The 12069-nt window shown below is 25.9% G+C and overlaps 4 protein-coding genes across 5 annotated transcripts; 3 read left to right on the forward strand and 1 right to left on the reverse strand.

The window, feature by feature from the left end:
* On the forward strand, positions 1-5100 carry LOC100642805 (probable ATP-dependent RNA helicase DHX34). The gene is made up of 15 exons (XM_012309276.3): positions 1-1097; positions 1202-1368; positions 1465-1671; positions 1747-1879; positions 1948-2096; positions 2177-2409; positions 2506-2692; positions 2776-2970; positions 3037-3246; positions 3316-3684; positions 3754-3929; positions 4005-4115; positions 4189-4310; positions 4422-4680; positions 4750-5100. Exons 1-15 carry the CDS (start codon positions 410-412, stop codon positions 5021-5023), a joined length of 3480 nt encoding a protein of 1159 aa, XP_012164666.1. The 5' UTR covers positions 1-409; the 3' UTR covers positions 5024-5100.
* On the reverse strand, positions 5011-9759 carry LOC100643283 (pyruvate dehydrogenase E1 component subunit beta, mitochondrial). 2 transcript variants are annotated; one of them, XM_003395862.4, is made up of 3 exons: positions 9630-9759; positions 7103-7216; positions 5011-6874 (listed from the first exon to the last, which is right to left on the reverse strand). In XM_003395862.4, exon 3 carries the CDS (start codon positions 6660-6662, stop codon positions 5187-5189), a length of 1476 nt encoding a protein of 491 aa, XP_003395910.1. In that variant the 5' UTR covers positions 6663-6874; positions 7103-7216; positions 9630-9759; the 3' UTR covers positions 5011-5186. The 2 variants fall into 2 exon arrangements, with proteins under 2 accessions (XP_003395910.1, XP_012164667.1); XM_012309277.3 differs by lacking the exon at positions 9630-9759 and having other exon boundaries at positions 6654-6874; positions 7103-9599.
* A 374-nt stretch (positions 9760-10133) lies between these two features.
* On the forward strand, positions 10134-10922 carry LOC100643040 (succinate dehydrogenase assembly factor 4, mitochondrial). The gene is made up of 3 exons (XM_003395860.4): positions 10134-10355; positions 10435-10527; positions 10607-10922. The coding sequence occupies exons 1-3, from the start codon at positions 10259-10261 to the stop codon at positions 10774-10776; spliced, it is 360 nt and encodes a 119-aa protein (XP_003395908.1). The 5' UTR covers positions 10134-10258; the 3' UTR covers positions 10777-10922.
* A 209-nt stretch (positions 10923-11131) lies between these two features.
* Positions 11132-11797, forward strand: LOC100643160 (succinate dehydrogenase assembly factor 4, mitochondrial). Its single transcript, XM_003395861.4, has 3 exons — positions 11132-11288; positions 11377-11478; positions 11588-11797. The coding sequence occupies exons 1-3, from the start codon at positions 11171-11173 to the stop codon at positions 11725-11727; spliced, it is 360 nt and encodes a 119-aa protein (XP_003395909.3). The 5' UTR covers positions 11132-11170; the 3' UTR covers positions 11728-11797.
* Positions 11798-12069: the final 272 nt, after the last annotated feature.

Consider the following 12069-nt stretch of genomic DNA (forward strand, 5'->3'; position numbering starts at 1 on the left):
ATTGATTTCGTATTATTACCGACAAGTACTCTCTGAGATAATTAGATAAAAAATTGCTAAAGCATAAAAAATGTAAATATATTAATTTAAGCAAACTTCGCTTATATAATAAAACAAAAAATATGAGCTGTAAAGAGGAAGTGTTTCATAGAAAAATATAGATTGTGTTTTAAAACCTAAGTTCTATGTTCTAAGAGAGTCAACTATGTAAATATCTTGTAATATAAAAAATCAAATAAAAATCGACATAGCCTACATTTGTATAAAAAGTTGCCATTAGTAAAACTGTAATAAATAATAAGTATAATTAATATTAACTGGTATCACAAATATATTGAAATATTATAATCGTACTGCTAAGGTTATGTTACATGAGACAATTTAAAACGCTGCTTTTCTTAATTAAAATATGAGTTCACGATACAAATCTAATAATAAATTTAGGCATAAATATCAATATGATGATGAACAAAAGAAAAGTAAATACGATTCAAAATTGCCATACAGTACAGATTATGATAAAAAAGGGATTTTGGACCAAAAAAGTGATTTTTCTCAAGAAATCACTAATAAGAATACCGAAGACTTTTATTTTAATAAATATAAGCATGAATTGAATAAAATATTCTCTGGAAATTTAAATGTAATCCAGGATACTGATGATTTTTGGAGATTTGTTAATAAATATGAAACTGTACAGAAAAAACTAAAAACTCCAGATATTTTACCTAATTTTTCACTAAATACTATCGGTGTGCCAGAAACATATCACAAATTACATTGCATAAATTTCAAATTAAGTTATAATTTTAATGAATTATTTGCACGTGTAATGCCAGTTAAAGCATTAACAAAAGAACGCTTATTAAAGTTTCAGAACATAATTATTTTATATTTAGACTTTAAGCAAAAAGAAAAATTTGCCAAGCTAAAAAAACTCAGGAAATCACAAGTAAATCTACCAGTTTATCAATATAAACATGAAATTATTGAAACAATAAAACAGGAACAGGTAGTTATAATAGCTGGTGATACTGGTTGTGGAAAATCCACTCAAGTGCCTCAATACTTATACGCAGCAGGTTTTCAAAAAATTGGTACATACAATATAAGTCTTATATTTAAGATTACAAATATTATATTGAACAAACTATAACTTTTCAAGAAATATTATGTTATACTAAAAAAATACTTTTTATAGCTTGTACACAACCAAGAAGAATAGCTTGTATATCTTTAGCAAAACGTGTTGCTTTTGAAACATTAACAGAAAACTGCAATGATGTTGGTTACCAAATTCGTTTTGAAAAGCAAAGGAATCAAAATACCAAAATTACATTTATAACAGAAGGTCTTTTGTTAAGACAGGTAACAATAAGACTATAATAAATGTCTAGTAATATAGTTTACATATTAAATGTTATAATTGTAATATATATCTGATATATTGTATGTTTTCCATAGTTATCTGGAGAATTTGAATTATTACCTTATGATGTAATTGTTTTGGATGAAGTGCATGAACGTCACCTACATGGAGATTTTCTTCTTGGTATTATGAAATGTATTATTAATCAAAGGCAAGATCTAAAATTAGTACTTATGTCTGCTACAATTAATATTGAACTTTTTAATAATTATTTTTCAAAAGAAAATGTTAAAGTAATACAGGTATATTTATAATCATTTAACTGACAAACCCATTAAGAATGATATTATGATAGTATGTAATTAACTAATTTGTAGGTTCCTGGAAGGTTGTATCCTATTCAGTTATTGTACAGGCCTGTTACTATAGAAGATATTCGATATAAAAATGATAGATTCAATCCAAGTCCTTATATACAAATAATGCAAATAATTGATCAAAAATATCCAGGTAGAAGATTTTACTTTCTTATAAAAAAAATTAGTCACTTGTATCATAGTAATAATTGATATTTTCAGCTGAAGAAAAAGGCGATTTATTAATATTTTTAAGTGGAATGAGTGAAATTACTGCAGTTGTAGATGCAGCAAAAGAATATAGTCAAAAAAAGAATAATTGGATTATCTTAGCACTTCACAGCACTCTAGCTATTAGTGAGCAAGATAAAGTAAAATTTTTACATGTTTGCTTTAAAAAATTTATGTTTATAATCCTGATGTAACTGATGTCATATTTTCTTTTTTAAAGGTATTTGATTTTGCTCCTGAAGGAGTGAGAAAGTGTATTGTATCTACTAACATTGCTGAAACTTCTATTACTATAGATGGAATAAGATTTGTTGCTGACAGTGGGAAAGTAAAAGAAATGAGTTATGACCCATCATGCAAAATGCAACGACTCAAAGAATTTTGGATTAGTAAAGCTAGTGCAGAACAACGGAAAGGAAGAGCTGGTAGAACTGGACCTGGAGTATGTTATAGGTATCATAGTTAATTATTAAACTAGAATAATATTATTATATTTCGTAATATTCTCATGATTTAATGTACTAAGATCTTAAATCAATTTTTTTATAGATTATACTCTGAAGAAGAATATATGTCTTTGGAAAAATACTCAACTCCTGAATTACAACGTGTACCTTTAGATTCCTTACTTCTACAAATGATTGCAATGGGACTTCCAGATGCGCGAAAATTTCCATTCATAGAACCACCTTCACCAGAAAACATTGAAAATTCTATATTATCTTTGAAAGAACATGTTAATATACTTATATAAGTCACATAATAATCTACACACGCGAGTATGATTAATATAAATAAAATAATATTTCTAATTTACAGGGTGCGCTAACGGATAATGAAAAAATAACATGTATTGGAAAAACACTTGCACGCTTACCTGTTGATATAACAATAGGGAAAATGTTAATAATGGGTTCTATTTTTCACCAAGTAGAACCAGTCTTGTCATTAGCTGCTGCCTTAAGTATACAAACACCATTTACAAATAGAGCATATAGGGATTCAGAATGCGAGGTAATAAAATGTAATTTATACATTTTTTACATATAAAAACAATAATCTTGAAAAATAATTCTGAAGACATCTAGGAAAAAATTGGAATCTGATCATGGTGATCCAATAACATTACTAAATGCATTTAGAGAATGGTTAGAAGTAAAACAACAAAGTTCGCAAGAATCCAGAGGTAGTGGTAACAGTAGTAGAAAATGGTGTAAAAGAAGAGGTTTAGAGGAACAGAGATTTTATGAAATGACAAAATTGAGAGCACAGTTTAAGGAATTACTTCAGGTAAATTATTAATTTTCTAATATTAGCTTATCAAACTTTATTTAAAAATTAATTGCTTCTAACTAACAGGATTGCAAATTACTGAGAAGCCTCCCAGAACCAAATTCTTCTATGTCCAGTGCAGAACGCGCTATAAGACATGGAGAGCTTAAACTTTTAAAATCATTAAAAAGAACCTACAAACAAAGTGAACCTAGAAAGCGAAAACAATTAAAACTAGAATCATTTGATATTCAATTAGAAGATAATGATCATGATGATGGTGAAATTGACATAAAAGATATCGAATTTCGAATGAAAAATGATCCAAATCAAGTGCAAAATCTATTAACAGCAGCCACTGCATGTAGCTATAAAGATTTAACAATGTTAAAATTAATACTCTGCAGTGGTTTATATCCACAATTTGCATGTGCTGATGAATTTAATTATTGTAAGGTAATAATATTATCGTATATATTTAAAATAAATTAATTATTCGTCGTTACATATTATGAACTTTTGCAGACAACAAACGAGCAACTGTTTCATACAAAAGCAAAACCATATATTGCTTTACACCCAATGAGTTTCTTTGGAAATCATCCTCAAGTATTGCAATTGGAGGAAGCTGATATTGTATCAATACCAGGCTTTAAAAGTAAAACTGCCGTTAGTCCAAAACATACAATATTAACATATTTGTAAGTTCTTTTAATAATATTTTAAGATAGGATAAGAAAACTTCTACTTTGATTGATCATATATTAATTTAACAGATCTCTTTTGGAGACAACAAAGCCTTATCTAGTGAATACACTTAGAATGCCTGCTGCACAAACATTACTTTTATTTACACGTGAAATCGACACAAATAGTACATTTTCAATGTATGTACATATTATATATAATGAAATTGAAAAAAAAATCTTTATTGAATCAATATCTGTCTATTTTTTGTAGAATAGTATGTGATTCCTGGTTAGAATTAAAATTTCCTATACCTGATAGTGGTCAGATTTTACTGATGAAAGCTACCAAATTACGACATAAATGGGATTTCTTATTAAATCAACAATTACAAGGTATTAAATGAAACATGTAAAAAATATTAAGTTAATATGTAATATTATAAATGTATTTATGTTGTAATTTCCATATTATATTCTAAAAAGTAATACATAAATATTTTACAGATTCAAGTACCAGCAATGATGAAAATCAGGATTTCAGTGAATTTGAGTATACACTTACTCGGGATTTAATTGAATATATGCATACTACTGTTCCATATACACTAAAACGGCTTTTACCGGCTGATCTTAAAACAATATATGTGGGATGTGGTGAAAACAATATATTGATAGATCCAAATCCTTTTCAATCAGATTTTGTAGTAATACCCAACTCAATTAAAGGGGGAGTTCGCGTAACAAACACTATTACATATAATTGGTAAATTAATATATTTTTATAACAAAACAGAATAATATAAAGTAACCAAAAAGTATAATTTCTTTTTAGTGTGAAAGAAACTGAATGGAGTGATCAACTTTCTACAGAAATTTTAGTAACACAATGGCATTGTTCAAATTGTAATATGCAAGCAATTCTAACAAGCATAGAAAAATTACAACACCAACAATCCTGTGTTAAAGCAGATATAAAAGATGTTGAAAAACATGACAGTATTAAACGTAAACCTAATGCACAAGCATATGAATGTCCTGATTGTGCACAAATATTATACTTGACACCAATTGAAATTCTTAAACATAAAAAATCTCATGTTAAATAAAGTATTTATTTGATAATATAATAATGTACATTAAATCTTATATTTCATTATAGAATAAAGCAATATCTTTCATATAATGACATTTTACATTTTTTGTATATACATTCATTGTAAATTTATAAATTAACTATATAATCTTTTTACAATATGTGCATATATAAAATTATGTCCATGGTAAAAAGTTTGAGAACATAAAACAACCTACAACTCCATATCCTAGAAAATAGGAAAGTATAAGCTTATCCTTCAAAGTATATTTCTTCTTTGTTAAAAAGAATACTTTCCACTTAGAAAATACATTTTCCTTATCATCATATAAAATATTATCATTATTAGGACATAAATAACACATTGACAAAGCACAATACCAATATATTAATGGACTTGCTGAACTTATTAAACGGGTGCTTACTTGAATGTGTACAAATAGAATACAGAAGATAGTTAAAAATAAACCATGAATAACAAATACTAACATTTCAATTGGATACTTTTTTCTTTCAGTTTCTACATTATTTCCAATAACTTTAATAAATCCCAATGTATAAAAATACTTCTTATGTTCAAAAAAATATTCCTTTATACACCTAATCATAATATACAATATTGGAAATGCTAAAATAAAGTTTGGTATTTGTTTTATTTCATAGTAATTCAAAAATCCTATATTCCAATATCTTTTTTGTATGTAAGAATATGCCATTGGAATTTTTGAATGGCACCATTCTACATTACTATTACCAGGCAACACTAAATTGTTAACTATACTAAAATTAGTAATATGTTCAGGAATAAAAGTTAGATTTAAATTAGGAGTACAAAACATAAGATAATTATATGTTTGTAACAAAATAAATGGAATTATTGATATAATTATTGTATTGAACATTAGACAAAATATTTTTAATGTACCTATTTTAGAAATAAATTGACAAAGTGTTTTTAATGAAAAGTTTACATATTTTTCTGTATAAGTATGTAACAAATTTTGCAATTGATAATATATAGGGAAACCAATATTAACCATTCCATTAGATCTTGTAAGAATGGATAAACCTACTGGAAAAGATACATATGGATCTAATTTAATGGATCTTAACATACTGTAATATGATAAGTACGCAAATAAAGATTCTGAATAAACAGCTGAAAAGAATATGGTAGCTGGATTTATGCAGTACAATATTGCTGCTTTATAAGCTACATTTGTTGATTTTAACACTGCCTTACTAAGATCATAAAATATAACAGCAGATTTTACAAAACATATAATATTGACTAACATAGCTGTAATAAGTATAGAACTATGAACATTTAATACAAAGAATATTTTTCTTACAGGAACAGAAATAATCCGAAGTAACATAGGATACAATGGATAGAAGGCCAATGTGTTCTCATATGTATAACCATATTTTGCAATATGCAAAAAGTATTCACTATCCCATCGTGCAAGACCACTAAATAGAAATGTTACTATACTGTCATATAATGAAATTTGTTCAGAATTATCAGTAGGAGCTTTAAATGCATCTGCGTTGTGATCAGGACATATAAAATTAAAAAAGAATTGTAAACTTAAAACTATTATCCTACTAATTATTGCAAACCAAAAAACTTTCCTTCGTGCTTCATACATTCTATTACAGCATAGCAATATTTTGATTTAATATTGCATTAATTATACTTCTTCTATTAAAATTCAATTTAAATTCTTTTCCAGTTGTCAATATAAATTAATTTCTCTGATAGGCATTCTCTTATTATATGTAGACAGAAAGATTTCAAACGTATTATGTAACGTATTCCTTTCTCTCAAACTCATAATTGTTATATTATAAGAGTGTGTGGCTAAAAACAAATATTTAAATTACATTATGTTAATGACCATTTTCTAATTCTCATAATTTATTATATATTTCCTATTTATCAAATATTTTTCCTTATTTTCCTTTATTTTTATTACATTATTTTTCAATATACTAATTTATAAACTACCAAATATAAAAATTACATTTTTAATTAAAATTATTTTCTGTTTAATTATAATAATGTAATATTGTTATAAATATGACCTACCCAAGAAGCCAAGTTATAAATGAACTTAATTTGTACAGCAATCAGTATGATCACCAACATATTTCAACATTCAATATCCTGAAGGCCATCAGTACAGCATCGAACTTAAATATTCTGAAATCAGCATTAGACACATACATATTGCAATTTTCAAATGAATCTTTTTTTTTAGTAAGCTACACGATACAAGAATTTTTAAAAATTCAACTTAGTAATTCAATTATTCACTTGCTATCAGTACCCTAATAGCTAAGAGTCATTAAATAAGAATATAATTTTTAAAGACATAATATACATGTGTTTATTTTAAATTCATTTTTAAGATTACAAAAGCATGCATATTCTGCATATTCTTTTATTTTGCATATTCAATTCTATATAAATGCAATACTATTGCATTTATATATACTTTTTCAGCTTTGGCTCATTACTATAAATATATTTGATTATACAAATAAATTTTATCATATAAAAAAATTATACAATTTTTCTCAGACATGTAGCAGAGTTATATTTTTACACCACAAACTTTTTTAGCATAATCTACAATATGATGATCTTTTGGTGTACATTCATATTCAATATTTTCTGCATATGGCATAGGTACATCAATACCAGTGCAACGGACTGCTGGTGCATCAAGTTGGAAAAATATTGGATTTTCCATTATTGTTGCCACAATCTCAGAGCCTACTCCACATATAGGCCAACCTAATTCAACACTCATAAGTCTGTGGGTTTTTGTAACAGATTTAAAAATTGTATCCCAATCTATTGGTCTAAGAGAACGTAAATTAATCACTTCTGCTTCTATCCCTTCTCCTGCCAGAATTTCTGCTGCTTGCATTGTATACAAGGTAGCTTGACCATGTGCAGTTAAAGTAATATCTTTACCAGGTTTTTCAATTTTAGCTTTACCAATGGGTATAACAAAATCTTTATCCATAGCTTCATCTGATACAGGAAATTGAACATTATATAAAACTTCACTTTCTAAAATTACAACAGGATCAGGATCTCGAACAGCAGCTTTTAAACTACCCCTATAATCTTCACAAGTTGTTGGTGACATAACTTTTAAACCAGGTATGCTCATGTACCATCCTCCAAAACACTGAGAATGTTGTGCTGCTAAACCTTTAGCATTACCATTTGGACCACGAAATACAATAGGTACAGGATATCTTCCTGCAGACATGTAAAGATTTTTAGCAGCAGCATTTACTATTCGATCAATAGCTTGCATTGAAAAATTAAATGTCATAAGTTCACATATTGGTCTTAGACCAGCAAGTGCTGCTCCAATGGCTAAACCACAAAATCCAGCTTCTGTTATAGGTGTATCAATTAATCTTTTGTCACCATATTTTTTCCAAAGACCTCTTGTTACTTTATAAGCACCATCATATTGTGCAACCTCTTCTCCCAAAATAAATACATTTTCGTCTCTTGCTAATTCTTCGTCAAGAGCTGCATTTAATGCATCTCTTACAGTCATTTGTGTAACATATTTATAGCTTTGTTTTTGTAGAATACGTATGTTTGACAACACAGTATTCCTTAAGAAGCATATGAAATGCATTTTACATCATAAAAATAAAATTATAGTATATTATAAGTTGTGTATTTTAAAACTATAAAATTTAAGACAAAACAATAATACATCTATTTTCCTTCTTTATATATTTCAGGTTAGACGATATACTTGTATAACAAATTACATACATTAGGCATTAATTTTTTTACTTTTGGCAGTATATAATAAAAAAAATAGGTAAATAGTGATATATCAGACTACACTATTACTTATTAATGATTATTTTATTATTTAAAGACTTTTTTGTATGACAATCATATATAAAGATTATATAAGACTTAATAATTTCGATGTATTTTAAACTTCATATTGCAAAATACAAAACCACTTTTCCATGGCCTACTTAAAAGAATAAATGTTTTTGCGCATATGAGTATATATATATTCTATATTCTGTATCAACTTCTAATAAAAACAATCTTAATCTTAGAGACAAATATTAAAAGAATCGCATCAAAATTAATATATTTTGTAGCTGACATAATAAAAATAATGCAATTATGAAAAATAATGTTTGCAGTAGTAACATAAATCGACTTTTTTAGTGTAACAGTAACATACACAACAATTCAAAAATGGTTTTAAATACAATTTTAAATACAGCTAAAACTGTATGTTTGTATTCAACTTAACATCAAAATTGCATTTATTCTAATTTTTCTTTTTTTTCATTAATTCCCTTCATTAATCTTCTTCTGTTTTAATTTTTTAAAAAGAGAATATCATTTAAAATGTACGATGGGAAATACTGTAATAAATACATTTTATTAAATTGTACAAAATTTGATAAATGAATTAGTAAACCTTTTCTAACCTATTCAGAAGAAAAAAAAGAATATTTAATTTATCTTAATTCTAATATACATATATTAAGTTTGAAATATTACGCGTTTTTATCAGTATTGTTATAATAGTAATTGATTAGATTACCTTTAGTATAAATATATCAACTAGACTTATTAAACTTTATTTTAAATTAATAGCAAATAACGATATCACTATCCATTAACAACAAAAACACTACTTTAAGAAGTCAAATGAGGAAATAAATTATTTTTAGTTTTCTTAAAGCTTATAACGAAGAAATGTAATATCTAATTTTTATTTTTATGTTTATTAATACATTATTTAATAAATTTAATTGTTACAATAAAATTTAAATAATGAAATCTAGTGACTACGGTTCTAGTTAACGGAATAGGTATAAAATGAGATCATATGAGATTTTAATAGTTAATTTCTTAATAATTAAATTCGACTGTCATGCAAGCTTTGATGTTTCACTGAGATATTAAATAGTCATTTTTATTATGCTCACTTCTATGTTTATATAAAATTAAATGTATCAGTTTATTGTTTCACCACCTACTATAACTGATATCTTTTGTACACTTTTTTAATGCTGTAAATATATATATATATATAATGTAAAGTAATATGTATGATAACAATTGTGCCATAATAAAATCATTGACAGTAATTTCTTATATATTATGTAATTTTAATATGGTATGATATACATAATCTCGTTTCAATTGTAGAACGATATAAAGACTATAATGAATAAGGTTATGTTTACAAATGTCATAACTTTTAGTAAATTACTAAAAGTAAATCATGAAATTACAAAATTTGCAACTAAATTTCTACATATACGTAAGTATTTTAAAAATTACATATAATATCTGCAATATTAAATACAATATAAAGAATAATGTGACAATTTTGCTTCTAGAATTTCAAATTCTCTTTTCAAAAGAAAATGAAATGTCTGAGAGTCCAAGAATGCGTGAATTTAGAAAAAAATTAAGAGAACGTACACCTATAGGTATTTATTTATCTTAAGAAATTTATTATAAGTTCATAAAAATAATGTTAGTAAAATAAAATTGTTTTACATGCAACAGAAAAATTGGAGGAACTGGAAGAAGGCAAACATCCTTATCAAGAAAAAGAACCATTGAAACCATTTCCAAATGATACTAATCCAGAAACAGGTGAAGTAGGAGGTCCACGTGGACCAGAACCAACACGATATGGTGATTGGGAAAGAAAAGGTCGAGTAACAGATTTCTAAATATTTTTTAGTGCATTGTATGTACATGAAAAATATAGTTTATACAAGATGTACAATTAAAAACACATATAATTTAGCAATTTAAATTAGAATAAAAAACTTACTGTGTATATGTATAAAGTATAAAATAATAAATATTATATTTACATTTAAAAAATGTAGCCTTCACTTTTAGAGAATCATGTTTTATTCTGTCATACTATACTTTTACAAACATTTTTAACTAATGGATAAACAATTAAGTATCAAATTACAATGATAAAAGGTAAATATAAAACATCTGACGACTTATATAAAATTGTATATATGTACATAGATTATATATACATATTTGTAAGAAATGTGTTGTCAGAAGTATAACAAAAGAATAAGGATATTACAAGATATTACAAATATGGATATTTTGAAGTTAAAGCTCGTTTTGAAACATATTAATACCAGTATAGTCGATTCCATAAATAAAATTTCTACAAAATCATTAATATATACTAAATCGAAAGAATTTTCAACAGGTATCCAACATAGATATAAGCCTTCGTTTGTAAAGCAATAATTTTGATAATTCAATATTAGATACTTCTTTGCTATATGTATACGTAGGTAGTTTATTGCGAGTTAAAGAACCAGAGGCAAAAGGTGAGAAAAGAGAATCAATAAGAATGAAACAATTTCATAAAAAATTAAAATTGCAACCTATACCTAGTAAGTATAATTTGTAATATGTTACATGAAATAACAGTTAAAATTAATATGAGATTTGATTACTATAAATTTATGAGATACAATCATTATAAAAAAAATATAATAATAGGGGTACCTCCAAAAGAACGTTTTGTGGACTTAGTACTAGTGGAAACTGATCCAAATAATGGAGAACTAATAACAAATAGCGAAAAAGATCCAACAAAGTGGGGGGATTGGCAAAATGGTGGGCGGGTGAGCGACTTTTAATTCAAAATTCTCATTTCAAGATATAAATATATAAAATATAATGAAGTAACACTTGATTCGTTTAAATTTATAAAATTTATTGTACTACTTGTAAATCTTGTTTGTTTATTAAATAATATTGCAAGTTTCTTTTGCTCTTTTATGTACATATTTGTAAAAAACTACACCAATATGTTGGCAGACAGTATATCTTAATTGAACGACATAAATAAATAAAAATAGATATAAAATTTAAAACATTTGTTTCAAATATAATTACTGAAACTGTATAAAGAGATAATTAAAATATATTTCTATTAAATAACGTCCTAATTAATATGATCATCCAAAATATGTTTATGT

Source organism: Bombus terrestris, chromosome 6, assembly GCF_910591885.1.
Source record: "Bombus terrestris chromosome 6, iyBomTerr1.2, whole genome shotgun sequence".
Classification (NCBI taxonomy): domain Eukaryota; kingdom Metazoa; phylum Arthropoda; class Insecta; order Hymenoptera; family Apidae; genus Bombus; species Bombus terrestris.